This window comes from Primulina eburnea, chromosome 4, assembly GCF_022965805.1.
Source record: "Primulina eburnea isolate SZY01 chromosome 4, ASM2296580v1, whole genome shotgun sequence".
Classification (NCBI taxonomy): Eukaryota; Viridiplantae; Streptophyta; class Magnoliopsida; order Lamiales; family Gesneriaceae; genus Primulina; species Primulina eburnea.
The window spans coordinates 10,366,492-10,381,924 of record NC_133104.1 but is presented as its reverse complement, the minus strand read 5'-3'; the positions used below and the strand labels follow the sequence as shown (position 1 = coordinate 10,381,924).

The window sequence follows — 15,433 nt, the reverse complement described above, 5'->3', positions numbered from 1 at the left end:
GCTGTTTTGACATGTTATGATATCATATGACACAGTTACATTTACACTTATAAAGCTCATGAAAGGTATATTGATTACAATATGTTTTCACTATTGTGTGTTATGTATATATACTTATTATCTCGGTATAGGTGTGTTGAGTCTTTAGACTCACTAGGCGTGTGTGATGAAGTTGAGCATGTCTATGAGAGGACTGGAGGCACCGAACTCTGAGTATGCAGGACTGGATGTGCGCGCACGACCCGAGGACCACGTTTCTTCCGCACATTATGATTTTCGAGATTTGAGAGGACATGAGCATTTTTATACATTGGTTTTGCTATGATGATTATTATTAAGATTTTTACTTGTTATGCTTACGCATTTTATGTTGGACGAGTTTGGCCATTTTAAATATTTCAATATTCACGCTTATTTTTAAATGATATATTTTTAGAGTAGGGTTGCATGCATGTAAAATATTTAAATGATATTTACGAAAATGTGAGCTTTTAAAAAAATATTTGCGCATTTTAAAATGTTTCGGTTGGTATTAGAGCAAGGGTCATGTATAGGGTTGTGTCACCGCCAACTTTTGCAGCTTAGTCTTCAAGCCTCGAGTCTGTAAGCTTGATATTTTAAATGTTTTAATTGATTTACTATTATTACCTGCATGTTTACATGACATACGTTTTACAGTGCAGATTTATAAGTCGTTATGTTTTGAGATTAGATGTTTAAACTTTTTTATGCGTGTTACGACATGAAATGAGAAATTATATGATTCTCATGCATGCTTGCTTTGTGGTGGAATTGGATATGAACAAGAATTTTGCTATTGGGCATTACAAAAGGTTGTAAATGATTTGTTTATATTGATTTTTGGTTAGTAAGTACTGATTTTCTACTCTTTGGGTCACTAGTTAGTCATGAAGATTATGAATGCTTTTGGGACTTGTAGATTTTCTAAGAAATTACTTACGGTTTGTGGTTACTAGTTGAGTTAATTTTGAGGATTACATGTAAGGAATAATAACTCGAAGACTACGAAGATCTTTGGAAGTATGAAAACGTAGAATTTATTCAGGATGCATGCTCTACTGAGTTGGACTTAAGGATTGAATTGCATGAATTGAGAATTTTAAGGACCTAATTGTAATAACTCATAATTTGAGGACCGAAGTGCAAAAATAAAATTCTAAGGGACTATTTTTGAATTTTTGGGATTAGATTCTGAGTTTCGAGAATTTTAAAGTTTAATGGGGCTGAAATCAAAAATGTTATGGGGACAAAAATGCAAATTTCGAAGAGGTAGAGGGCCAAATATGTAATTTTCGAGAATAATAAGAGCCAAATTGCAAATTTCTGAAATTTTTGAGGATTAAGTTCGAAACTTTTAAGGAACACTTGGGTTAAATCAGTAATTTTTTGATGTTATGTGAACTGATTTTGGGTTTAATAAGCTTAAAATTATTGAACTTTATGTTACGAAAAACTTATAAAGTGGAATTAGGAATATCAAGAACTTATAGGTAATTGGGGAATTTTCGAAATTTAGGACAAATTGGATATTTTTTGAGGAAAAATAAGAATTAATATTGCAATTTTTAAAAAATTTGGGAGACTATTTTAGCAGTAGGTGAAATCGAATGGTTTAAATGATTGAAATTTTTGATGATTTAGGTTTGAAGGGATATTTAGAATCTTGAAACATCTTGGTTATGATGTTATAAGGAATGGTAATCAAGAGTATTGTAGGACAAATCAATATTGGGCTTGAAAATTTAAGCTTTAGTGAAATAATGTTGTGGCAAATTAAGAATTTAGAGTAATAACAATTTAAAGTAAAGTTGATCGGTTAGTTAAGTTATAGGAGTAGACATTGAGTTAACAAATTTTTGGAAACTTAAGTTTGATTTGTCATAAGTTTTAGTCATGATCTTAACAGTTAGGACTATATCTTGGATGGAATTTAAAATTTTTCTAGAAAGTTGGGTATGACTGATGGTTAGGTTCTTTGATAGACGCATGTAAGAAGCGAGGTAGACACCTTATCTTGAGGAATTTTTTAAAGTCATTATGAAAATTGAGAATAAGTGGATATATGTGTTGGAATTAGGTTTTCTAAGACTATTTGGGTTGAGTAAGCTTGAATTTCAAGTTTATAAAATAGGTTATCATACAAAAATTTGGATGAAATAATAACCAAACGAGAATTAGTGGTGTTCAACACAGATTACCAATGAACGAATATTAAGCTTTTTATCGAGTAAGAAATCTAAAACCTTGCTATGGTGATACTAGAACTCTATGGGTTATAAGCGAAGTTGATTTATTAGAGTAGTAAAAAGCTACCATGGGATAGCTTACTAAGTTTTATACACTAGAATTAATTAATCATTAAAAATACGTAGGAATACGATATTCGATCCAATGAGGAAAGTCCAAGGGTCTGAGACCTCAACTATATCGTAATTGGGAAAGAAATAGATTAAGCATGTAAGTGGTGCTAGAATGATTTTATTATTTAGGTAGAAGATCAGTCTCATATATTTTGGGTTTTATTGATTAACATTACTCGATTTTAAGATTTGCAACAACGTTATATTGGGATGTACTTGCAAATAGTAAGTGACGTTAGTTTGGTACCGTAAGATAAAGATTCGATTCAAGGATCTTAGACTAATATTATTATGGGTTTTGAGATAAGGTTTAAATTTTAAGTATATTATCGAGGATAGAAGTCGATCAGTAAATTTTGATGCTAAGGTTTCTTAGGTTGAACTGCAAAAATGCTAATGTAATTGGTCGATGAACATTATGGGTATAGTATAAGAAAAATAAAGTGCGATAAGTTTGGATATCCATTTCTAGTATGAGGAATTGCGAAAAAGTCAGAAATTCGAGGACATAGAAAAAATAGAAATAAGTCACCATAAGTTGTTTTAAGTTGAGATTCGCAAACGAAGATTTCAATGAAAAATAATTAGGACTGAGGAGACATAAGGACATTTTAACACTTATTTTATCATAGTAGCGCATCGGAGGTGTGAAATTGGGATACTAGAATTAAGAGTCCAATTTTTTTTTTAATCAAGGATAAGTGAATTTCGGGGACAAAATTCAATTTAAGAGTGGTAGATTGTAACGTCCCGAAAAATTGGAAGTCCGCATAAACCACATGTATGCAAGTTATTAAATTTTTTTGTATTTATTAAATTGTTTGAAAGCATTAAATACATGATTATTTCATAAATTTGTGTTTTAATGCATGGTTTATTTAAAGTTCATGCATTAAGGCTCGTAGATACATTTCACGCTCGTATGAGAAACAGAGACCGATGATATTCAGGAAAAATATTTTTATTGAGTATTTATTTTCAATTAATTAATATGAGGTGTTTTTAAGTATGATTTTTAAAATAGGCTTTGTTTGGGTATTTTTACCCGCCGGTTTATATTTTTAGCCGATATACAAATTTTAACGATTCGGGAGACTTTTTGAGGGCTCGGGCAATATTTTCAAAAATGTACCTAAAAGAAATATTTTTTGAGAGTGTTATTGGGCTTGATGGGTTTGTTTTAATACTTAATGAGCTCAAAAATCTATAAAACCATTTAATTTTAAATGAAGGCCCATTAGTGCATAATAATTAAAATCTAAACTAAAGCCTAAACCAAATTAAACTAAAGTGGCCGCCCCTCCCCTCTACAGCAGCAACTTTTCACTGGAAAACTAGCAGAAAAATTGCTGCAAATTTTGGCCATAGCCCGGTTCTTTCAAGAAAACGTTCCTCGCTTCTCCGGTGTTCATCTTACGCTCGTATGTTCAAGCTTTCGATCTTCTAAATGCTAAGGCATGCTTTGTATCACTCCTTTACTCATCACTCACGCTATATATGCTGATGAATAGGTACGTGCATGTAAAATTCGTGATTTATTGTATATCATTGTTTTTGTAACGGTTTGACACGTTTTATGCACTCTCATGTTTCTACTCACGTTTTTATGATCCTTTTTGCAAGGGGATGTCGACTTCTGGTTTATTATGGTGATAGTGCTGTGTTTTAAGGTGACTTGATGATGGGAGTCTAGGTGTGCTCGGTTTTGGGTGAAGGCCGAAGCTTTTTATTCTAATCGATTGGGGTTCGATGTGTGTTTGTGGATTAATAGAGGAGGCTCGGTTGTGGGAGGGCTGCACCATTCTGAGGTGCGATCCAGGAGGGTCCAACCTAGGCTAGGGAAGGCCCTTAACCAGCTGATCTCGGCTAGGAAGGAGGCGGCTTGTGTTAGGGTTGATTGTTTTCTGAACTGGGCGCGGCCATGCATGCTTTTGGGAATTAGAGTGGTGCGCATGTTTGGGGGCTGAGGGTTAGTCCATGGGTGAGCCCTTGGGCTGGTCATGGTCCTATGGTGGCCTTGTTCTAGTCTGGTCCAAGTCGGAGAAAGCTAGTATCGAGTGAACTCAAGTTGGTGCACTATGGTTGGGGTTCATGCACAAGGTTGGTTTCCAGCAAATTCGGCTAGGTTTTGGGCATCTTAGGAGGGTCTGAAAATATTGGTTTAGGGGCTGGATTAGGGGAGTTAAGTTATGGTTTAAGTTTGGAATAATTTGGTTTAGTTCCGGGTCGATTCGGGTTAGAACCAGGACCCCGATCCAAGCTTTAAAACGAATCGAATAAGTTTTTAAACAAGCTATAGTTTACGTCTAAGAAATACTTTTAAATATGTTTTGGCATATTTTAAGGAGTTTGGCAAGCTTTGGGTCGAAATTTTGAGGTACAAGGGTAAAACAGTCATTTTGGGTTTCCGGGGGCAAAATGGTCATTTTGCACCCGGGTGAGTTTTTGGTCCTGGCAGCGCCTTGATCACAAATTCTGATGCTTTTAAATGTTTATGCATCATGATCATGATTTTTATGAAATTATGATATATGTATATATATATATATATATATATATATATATATATATATATATATATATATATATATATATATATACACGTTGCATGCTTGATTTTAAAAAAAATTTACGCATGTGTATGATTTTGATAAGTGATACAAATGATAATGTTTTGAAGGATGAGAATTAGTTGTCTAGAGCCGAAAAATCAGTACGCGTAAACCTCATGCATTTATTTATTTGTTGAATTATTTAATTAATTTTAAAACGATTTTTAGCAATGTGTAATTTATTTATTTGCATTATTTTAAATTATTTGTGTTCATGTTACGCACGTTAAAATGTTTTCTGAGTTTTATGAATCAGGTGACTATTTGATGCGGGATCGAGAAAAAGAGACCGACGATGATTTTTGGCGATTTTGAAATGTGTTATTTTATTTTAAGTTAGGATTGGAGCATTTTAAATTATTTATTATGTTTTAGTATTTCAAAAGCCTAATTTAATTAATAGGTGATTTTATGACTTTAAACTTTTAAAGATTTGTCACTTGTGCATTTATTTTAATTAGGGGAGTTTTTGTAAAAGTAGTGTGGGACCTATATTTTATTAGCATGATAGTTATTAATTAATCAATTTAATTTCCCTAATTAAACCCCCTAATCCCCTTCCCCACTATCTAATACACACACACGTCCAGCACACACAACACACACATACACATTTCATTCCATTTTCTTTTATAAAAAAAACTTAGGGTTCTAGAGCAAGCATCAGCCTCCCCTCCCTCTCCAACTTTCCAGCAATTCTTGTCCACTTTTCTTCAAGAAAATCTTGTCACGTTCCTCCCGGATCAACCCTCGCATCTTTCGCGCTTCGGTGTCGTCGTTTTGATAACTTTAAATATAGTACATGTTGATGCATATATATTATTTCGTTTATGCATCGATCTCGTTATAGTAATGTTCTTATGATTATTATGTGTAAAAATTCATGTGTGTTATGCAAAGTTTGAGCAAAAATTTGTTAGATCGATTTTGAAATGATAATTCTATTGTCATTTCGATTTCTGCGAAAATTCGGTCGACTCTTTGGAAAACCTTTCAACATATAAAACGTATAAATTTTTGATACCTTCAATTTAACAATAAATTCAAAATTTTTGGACAAGAAACGAGTAAGTTACGAATGTTTTCGTGGGATTTCTCAAACTGCACTTTTCTGAAAATGTGTTCTTGACGTGTTCTTGAAGTTATTTGTCGCAGGCTTCGTTGTGAACTGTTTGGTGATGGCTGCTGCTTTTGAGTATTGTGAGTATGATGTTGGGATGATTTTTGGTGCTTCGTTTCATGTCAATAGTACTTGGTTGCATTAGAAGTCGTAGGAAACATTTTGGTGTCAAAATGTCGTGTTCACGTTGTGAGTTGCGTTGTATGATTTGTATTGTTGTTTTGAGGCGTCATGGGAGTATGAATCATTGCCATAACATCCTAGGATGGGTCTCGAGGTGTTGGTTCACGGTCCTTATGATTGAGTTAGGAGGATTACGCCACAAGTGTAGTGATTTCCGTTGGTTTACCATCTTCAGAGTCTACACGGACCTGGAGCCGGACCCTGACAAGGGGTTCGCGCCCTTGTTCTTTCGTGGTGTGAAATTCCAGAGTCTACACAGACCCGGAGTCCGTGCCTTTGTTAATTCCGTAGGTTGAGTTTGCCGAGGCTACACGGACCCAGACCTGGATGTGTACACGAGGTCCGTGTATTCCATGTTTGGGGAAAGGTTCACACTTTATATAGGGATTGTTTTGGGTTCGATGTCATGGTTTTGTACGATGATTAAACGAGGTCGAGTCCCGAGAGATTTAGAACGTCATACGGAAATTTTTCATTTTTGGGTGTGAGCGTGACTATTATGTTTAAGTTATGAAAGATAAGTATTTGAACTCAGGTTAGTATGTGCAGCAATGGCCCCAAGCGAGATCCAACGAATCCCTCAACGCTGTGTATGTATGTTTGACGTGCAAAAGAAAATATTTTATTTTTTAGCTATGCTAAATGTCTTGTGACCAATTATGAACGGGTTTGGAAGCCGGTGAACATAGCCGGTGACCTCTCCACCTTAGTAAAGCATGACCGGGTTTATATCAGGATTGAAAAGCGGTAAAGCATGACCAGAGATCATCCACCCGGTAAAGTATGACCGAGGATCTCGTGTGTGTTGTAGTGGATCTTCCCTGCCAACCCAGTACTGTGGTTTAGTCTGATCAGACACATTTATGTATGCGTCACTTGCTTTGAAACATATCTCTACGCAAAATGATGAAATTTATGCATGTTCAAGTATGTATGATGCAAGTATATTTATGAAAAGTTTTATGATGATGGCACGTCTATGTTTATGTTATTACGTTCAAGTTTCAAGTATGTACGCTCTACTTTAAAGATGTATGTGGTTTTATTATATATTATTTGTTATCTCCAGTTTATACATGTTGAGTCTTTAGACTCACTAGACTTAATGGATGCAGGTGATGATGACTTTGAGGATACGAGAGGTGGGGACCAATGAGCCGGCTTGGATTGCGCTGGAGGCTAAACCCGAGGACCGCCCATGTTTTAAGATTCTATGCATGACATTTTAATACTCTGATTTTCTTGAGATTTGTTTACGTTGATTAAACAAGTAGTTTTAACAAACTTTATTCGTGATCTTTTATTGCAATTATTTTTGGATGAACATTTTATTTTAAATCGGAATTTGAAGGTTTATTTCTTATTTAAGAAATTTTTTATTTTTCCGCAAATTTTAAGTATGTTTAAAAGTACGGTACGTTACAAGCTGTGACTAACGATGTATATGTAAATGCTTAAGATGTATACGTAAATGCTGATGATGAGGCTTAGGCACAGTGGATGGGTAATAATGTCACTGATGTCCGACAACCGCCGGATACCACAGTTTTATGTAGATGGATCCATCATATAATGATGATACGAAAGTCATAACTAATTAAATGAATTCATTAAAGGAAAGGATGTATAAGAAAATGATGATATGATGAGCTGTTTTGACATGTTATGATTTCATATGACACATTTACATTTACGCTTTTAAAGTTCATGAAAGGCATGTTGATTACAGTATATTTTCACTGTTGTGTGTTATGTATATGTACTTGTTATCTCGGTACAGGTGTACTGAGTCTTTGGACTCACTAGGCATGTGTGATGCATGTGAGCATGTCTATGAGGGGACTGGAGGCACCGAACTCTGAGTAGACAAGACTTAATGTGCGCGCACGACCCGAGGACCACGTTTCTTCCGCACATTATGATTTTTGAGATTTGAGAGGACATGAGCATTTTTATACATTGGTTTTGCTATGATGATGATTACTAAAAATTTTACTCGTTATGCTTACGCATTTTCTGTTGGACGAGTTTGGCCATTTTAAACTGTACTATTTTAAATTGTTAAATATTTAAGCTTATTTTTAAATTGTATATTTTTCAGTAGGGTTGCATGCATGTAAAATATTTAAATGATAATTACGAAAATGTGAGCTTTAAAAAAAATATTTCCGCATTTTAAATTAGTAGATGTTTCATGCCCAATTAGGTAAAATTTAATTTTCAGTCTCATCATTTCATCATTTCTATCAGGCTCAGCTGTAGTAGGTAAAATTTAATCTTCAATCTCTTCACATCTTCTCCTCTACTAGGTTCTGTCCAAGTTGGTAAAATTTAATTTTCGATCTCCCCACATCTTCTCCTCTACTAGGTTCACCCTCAGTTGGTAAAATTTAATTTTCAATCTTCTCACCTCTTCTCTTCTACTAGGCTCACCCCCATTAGGTGAAATTAAATTTCTGTCTCATCATCTCTTATCATCTACTAGTCTCAGCCTCAGTAAGTAAAATTTAATTTTCAATCTACCCACCTCTTCTCCTCTACTAGGCTCAGCCCAACAACCAAAATTTAATTTTCAGTCTCTCCACCTATTCTGCTCTATTAGGCTCAGCCCCAGTAGGTAAAATTTAATTTTCAATCTCCCCACCTCTTCTCCTCTACTAGGCTCAGCCTAATAGGTAAAATTTAATTTTCAGTCTCCCCACTTTTTTTCCTCTCAATCCTTGGGTAAAGGCACTGATCATAATGTCAGGGACAGCCCCTGGTATCTCCAGCGCTGCATTGTTGAAATGCTGGATAAACTATCACAAAGTTTCTATTTCTTGTTGCTTCATCACGAACAGGCTTAGGTAATTTTTTTTTTATACCTATTGCTGCTAGCAAATCGGTGCAAGAAAGTTCTAAAAAAATCCTCGAAAGACCGTATGGAGTTGGGTTGCAGTGTATTAAATCACTGTTGGGCTGATCTCACCAACGTACCCAGAAACACCTTGTACCTAACTCCATCCGAGTACCGATGCAACAAAGTCGTGTTATCAAATCTTCCCAAGTATTCTTCTAGGTCAGTACGCCCATCGTACTCTCCCACTCTTGATAGTCGAAAACATGGGGGAAGCTATTCTTCCAAAATGGTGGGAGAAAAAGGACTCACTCTTTTCGGTGATGGAGCTCTGTTTCCTAACTGTTGCATCAACATTCTTATCTCTTTCCACATCTAATCCATCTCAAGATTCTCCTCATTTGTGGTGGGCTTCGTGCCTTCAACCATGCTCCTATGACCCTCCGCATTCTCATCTTCCTCACGAAGATCTTGTTCTTTAGCAAACATGGATTCTTGGTTCTTCTTCATGGCTTCCTTTACCGTTTTGGTAATGAATTGGCCTAACTGTTCCAAGGTCAAATTCTCCACATTCTCATCGGGACGAGGTTGTTCAAGTCTCGTCTCCTCGAGACGAGGTTGTTCGGGTCTCGTATGAGGACGTGATGAAATTGAGTTAGTTCTTCAACTCCCTCTCCGGCCTACCATCTCTACGTCTCAACCTCAAGCTTCTCACAGACGGCGCCAAGTGATACTCACTAGAAATATAGAGTTTGGTTCCAGTAGGTAAGACTAGCCCGAATGCAGACCTTGAATTTACTATAGGCCTGAAACCACAAAAGAGACCATTAAAAAAGGGCCACGAGGATGTCCCGACGTAGCCCCTATGATGCTCAAATCAGGTATTGAGAATGAAATGAGCGAGCTGCTAAGAATCAATATAGTGAATGCCTAATTAGACTATCAAACTTGGTATTTATAGGAGAATACCTGAGATCCATCATGTGCCTTCTATCTTGGCTAGGGATGAGCCCGAGGTCCAAAATCCGATTTGGGCCTGATCTTCCTGGACTCGTTCATGAGATATCAAATTCTTTTGATAGTTACAAATACTACTGTCGGTTACGTTTTGGGACGTCCACTAGCATTTTTGTATACTCAACCACATGGGGAACAAGTTTCTTTTTGTACTTACGTCCAAAAATAGTTTGCAAGGGTGAGAAACTAAAGCTTCACCTTTAACCATTTTCATACAAAACCAAAGGCATATACATACACTTTTGATTTTAATCGTCTCTCCAAAAATTCTCAAACCTGTAAAATAAATCGGGAATCACCAAAAAAATGTCCGACCACTGGAATTTTTCAATTCCGGTTGGAGCATGTAGTACACACACCAGTTTATCAGCACATAGCCGAGCTCTGGACACTAGCATGACCAGAATTTTTACTGGAGGTGTGTCTTCACGACTTTTACCTATTTTGTACAGAAAATTTTCCTAAATCGCAACCGATTTCGCCCAAATCACGTGTTTTTGGTCGTCGTTAAATACTTCTTCCAGTGACCGTTTGGGCGATCGGCCGACATGAATGTGGACTAGAAAACACTGTCATCCATTTGTGTATAGACTAGATATAAAACCGTTGTAGAAATATGAAACATAAAGACTGGAACATGCTACTTTGTTGTTGATTTTATGGGCAACTTCTATTAGGTGTTCTTCAACTTTGTTGAAATTTCTTTGGAATTTGGGTTTATATTTTTAGACACTTCCTTTACAGAAAGTTTCTGGGTATGAAAGGAGTGGTAAGAATTTTTTTTGAGAAGGATTGAGGTCTCTGGTCAATCCTCTTCTCTATTTCTCCAAATCTCCCTCTCCCAAGCTAACTTTTTCATACTCCTACCCCCACGTAACTATGACCATTCTGACGACTTTGCAGTGTGTAAATAGATCTCTTTGCATGTTTTAGTGGGGTGTATTCAATTCAGAGTTTTGATGACTTTTAATGACTTTTTTAAATGATAGACTTTTATGGATTTGATAAATTTTTATTGACTTTTATGGAATCTCACAGATTTATAAACAGATTTATGTGGATTTATGTAGACTTTTTTGCAAGATTTTTATAGACTTTTGTAGACTTTTTTTATAGAATTTTATAAATTTTGTACTTAACTATAACATGTGATTTTTTATTAATTTCTTTGAACCAATAATTAATTGACATATATAACATATTCAATTTGAAATTATTTTTAATATTTATATTAATAAATAAATTTAATTATTTAAAAGTTAAATCGTTTAATCCTTACATGTATATATATGTGGGTTTATATGCATGTTTGTAAATTTTTTAAAATACATCAATTGATTAACATGTAATCTTATTTTTAAATTGATAATATAAATGTAAAAATAATATTATTTATTATTGTGTGAATATAATTTTGTATAAAAATATCATAGCTTACCTATTAATTAAAAATACGAAAATGAATTTAAAAAATCATTGTTGTTACGAAACTATTCAATTATTAAGAATTAAACAACATTTTTTTGATCATCTTTTATTATTATTGAATATTACATTAATTTGTATAAATCATAAATTAAAAATCACAAAATCAATTCTATAATTCAAAATTTCCTCGTGTTATTAAAATAAAAAATTATTAAATGAACAATCAACCAAAAAATGAAAAATTTGAAAAAAAAAAATGAAAATATATATAGAGATACACTTCGAAAATTTGAGAGAGTAATAGAAATAGATGAGAGGAGAGAAGATATGAAGATATGTGATGTGAAGCGACAGAGAGAGAGTTAGAAGTTTTAAAAATCCATTCAAATCTTTGGGGTGAACCAAATACAATTTTTTACAATTTGTAGTTGTACCTTAGGCTTTAATGTTTGTATGTCAATGAATTCTATGGAGTTATTAAAAGTCCATGGAAAATTTGAATACCTGTAGACTTTTATAGAGTTTATAAAAGTCAATGTTGAATACCACTTGACTTTTTAAAACTCCATGAAAGTCTATTTTGAATACCACAAGACTTCTATAGAGTATGCAAAAGTCTTGATTGAATACCTCTAGATTTTTAAAATCTACAAAAGTCATTAAAAATCAATAAATTTCCAACGTTGAATACACCCCCCTTAGAGATTCCCAATAATCATAGTAAATATTAAATAATTTGTATTTTAGAGATTCCCAATAATCATAGTAAATATTAAATAATTTGTATAAAAATATAATATTTAATACATACTGCGTACACAATTAATGGTATATGACGTTATTATATTATATTATCCAAAAAAACCTCATTCCAAAAAAATATTCATAAAAAATCCTATATATTTTTATCCGAAATACCTCTTCAAATAAATTTTATTCTATGCCATTAAATAAAGTAGGCTGAAACACTCCCAGTCACATTTACCCGTTTGATTTATTTTGTTATTTTTATATTTTTTTTGCACTTCCGGTAAGAAAAAAATATGCAAAAACAATAAAATTGTCGAGAATTGAAACCTATAAAAATAAAATCCCATTTTAATATCAAAATATAAAAGACATTGCAAAAATTGCAATTGTATTTGATAAGAAATCATATATCAAATTGATAGTAAAATGAGAAAAAAAATTCAAAAACATGTTCTCTACAAACCATTTTCGACTCGTCTGCGGCGGCGCCATTGCTGAGAGCGTAAAACCAAAGCTCTCGCGAATCAAACCCTGAAATGATCTTCCCCAAGTCTGTCCGGCATTTCCATTTCCGCGCTCTTTTCCAGATCCAAAATCCATCGAGTCGACCCCAAAACCCTCTGCAAAACCATCACGTTTTGACATCTTCGATTCGTCACGAGTTTGGGATTTTCCATCCAATTTTATGTGTGCCCTTTTCCTTTTCGGCCCACTTTAAGCCCCGGGGATCAGAACCCCCAAAAAAGAAGAGCCAAGAATCTTTGAAACCATTGAGCGTTTACTTCAAAGAATGCGTAGGGATGTCGGAACCTACTGAAATTAGCGGGAGCGAGTCCCCATGTGAAGCTGAGAAGGCAGAGGTAGTGGGAAAGCTGAAAACTTTAGAGGAGGAGGTGAAAAGTTTGAGCAAGGAAAAAGGACGACGCGATCAGGATGCTTTGAAGCTGAATTTTGAAAAAGGCGACGGTAAGCCAATTCCTTTGTGGGCTCTTTTTGCTGATGCGAGTGTGAAAAAGGAGATAAATTTGGTGGAGCAAGTGGACGACTCGAGAAATCACAGAGGGCTTTCCCTTGACATGCAAACATTGGCGCATCATTTGTACAACGAAGGGTATTTAAAGGATGCGAATTTAATGCACAAATATAATTTTGATGTTGCTCTATTTGAGGATGGTTATGGTCGTGGTTTCTTGAGGTTTGCAGCGTTAAAGTTTGCAAAAGATCACCACGAGATTGCCAAGTAAGAATTCGTTTAGTATGTCTCGTTTATTTGTGTTAATTATCTCACATCGGTTGGATAAATATCCTGAGTCCCTCCTATGTTAAGATTGGAATTTGGACCTAACTCAACCCAAAAGCTAGATCAAGGGGGAAGATTCTTGCAAGTTAGTGATGGAGTGAGTCTTCTAGCTTATTCTGAAACATATATGATCATCTGTCTTTTTATTAGGGATATTGGCAATCTCTGCACCAGCCTTGGTCTGCCAAAGAAACTTTGAATATCAACGTTAGGTGTGTTTTGAGTTTGTATCAATTTCCCCAGTAATTTCTGCTAAACTTTGGTAGCATTGTTAAAAATATGTTAGATGATCGAAATCTTGTGCTTGTGTGAGTTCTCTAAGTGCAGTACGTGTATGTGCTGCAAAGAATAGATGTTTTGTTGAGGAATAATGAAAGATCATAGTAACACTCATTACTGCCTGAAAATTCTTGTTTGAGTACTTGTTGTGTTTTATGTCGTCTGCGATCGAATTATTTTCCCAAAATGGGAGGAAATGTAAATGACTAATGCCTTAACGTTAAACTCCCTTGATTTTCTTGCTATAATTCCATCATCTTGAGCAATAGCAGGATATGAATTTCAATGGGGTGGAGGGAGGGGAAGGGAAGGGAGGCGAAATTATATATTTAGTACATAAAAATACTTGAACATATAAAAGAATTTAAGATGGGACGGTGCCCTGCCAGCCCACCACTAGCTCCACTCTGATCTTGTAAGTCGATATGCCAGATGGTTGTCCGCCAGTGATCTCAAGGAGTTGGCTCTTTTTGGGTGTCCATGTCTTGAGAGCAAGACTGTCTTTGCTGCTAAGGCATTGCGAAAGTTCTTCGAAATTCCAGAACATGAGGTGACTGTCCTAACTTTGCAATGGTTTTTTTGTGTATTGTCTGTTGTTTGTTATCGAGTATGATCGTTAAGTGCCCTGCTCCTCTTAGGTTTGCCAAAAGTGTACAATTAGAAAGTCGTGCAAGCACGAAAGTCAGATTTTCCGAAAACATATTGACAACTTACATCTGCATGTTGCGATGAGGGTCCTCATTGCGTATGCCATGGAGTTAAGTCCTCAAGACTTGGTTGTGCCTGAGAAAATCAAGAATTGCGCCACTCGATTATTGAAGGAAACGATTAGTCTTAGTAGAATTGTATCCTGAGACTCTGTAGAACTTATTCGATTGAAGTATGTACGTGTAGTTACATGAGGGAAAATGGTTGCATTGGCTAATTGTTACGGATTCAATGGTGACTTTTTTTAATGATTAAAGTGAGACATTAAAAAGGTTTCTAATTGTAATTTATTTGCTTAACGTACTGTATAACAATATATTTGTTTTGCAATCATGTGTTGCGCGAGCGTGTCAGGTAAAACAATCGACCAATGAATGCCAAATGATGCATGCCTCACCTGTTCACTGGTCCTGACCCTAAAAATAATAGTGCTTTAAATAATTCACTCAGAACACTTTTTAAAGTATTACGCCCAATCATTCCGATGACGCTTGCATCCTTATGCGGTATCATTTCGGAGCTCGTAGCTCCGATAATCATTTTAAAAAACGAATATTTGATTTGAAGAATGTTTTAAGTATTTGTGTGATATGTATTGTTGAAGACTGGAAATTGTTACGAATAACCTCTTGAATCTCTTATTGAGAGAGGAAGGTTCAGTTTGTGATGTTTTGGATATAGTAAGCGACATAAGCTAATAAGCCAAGACCAAGAAACTCTCTCCCTCGCCATGAAGAATTAATGAGATACTCGTCCATGAATTGCTATGGCTCTGATACCAATTTTGATAGGCATATCGAAATCGAACTTACAGAATTT

The 15,433-nt window shown here is 35.0% G+C and overlaps 1 protein-coding gene across 2 annotated transcripts; it reads left to right on the top strand.

Moving 5' to 3' along the window:
- Nucleotides 1–12,749: 12,749 nt before the first annotated feature.
- On the top strand, nucleotides 12,750–15,012 carry LOC140830876 (uncharacterized). Of its 2 annotated transcripts, XM_073194412.1 has the most exons (3): nucleotides 12,750–13,567; nucleotides 14,339–14,456; nucleotides 14,545–15,012. In XM_073194412.1, exons 1-3 carry the CDS (start codon nucleotides 12,864–12,866, stop codon nucleotides 14,758–14,760), a joined length of 1,038 nt encoding a protein of 345 aa, XP_073050513.1. In that variant the 5' UTR covers nucleotides 12,750–12,863; the 3' UTR covers nucleotides 14,761–15,012. The 2 variants fall into 2 exon arrangements, with proteins under 2 accessions (XP_073050513.1, XP_073050514.1); XM_073194413.1 differs by lacking the exons at nucleotides 14,339–14,456; nucleotides 14,545–15,012 and adding an exon at nucleotides 13,778–14,318.
- The last annotated feature ends 421 nt before the right edge of the window (nucleotides 15,013–15,433 follow it).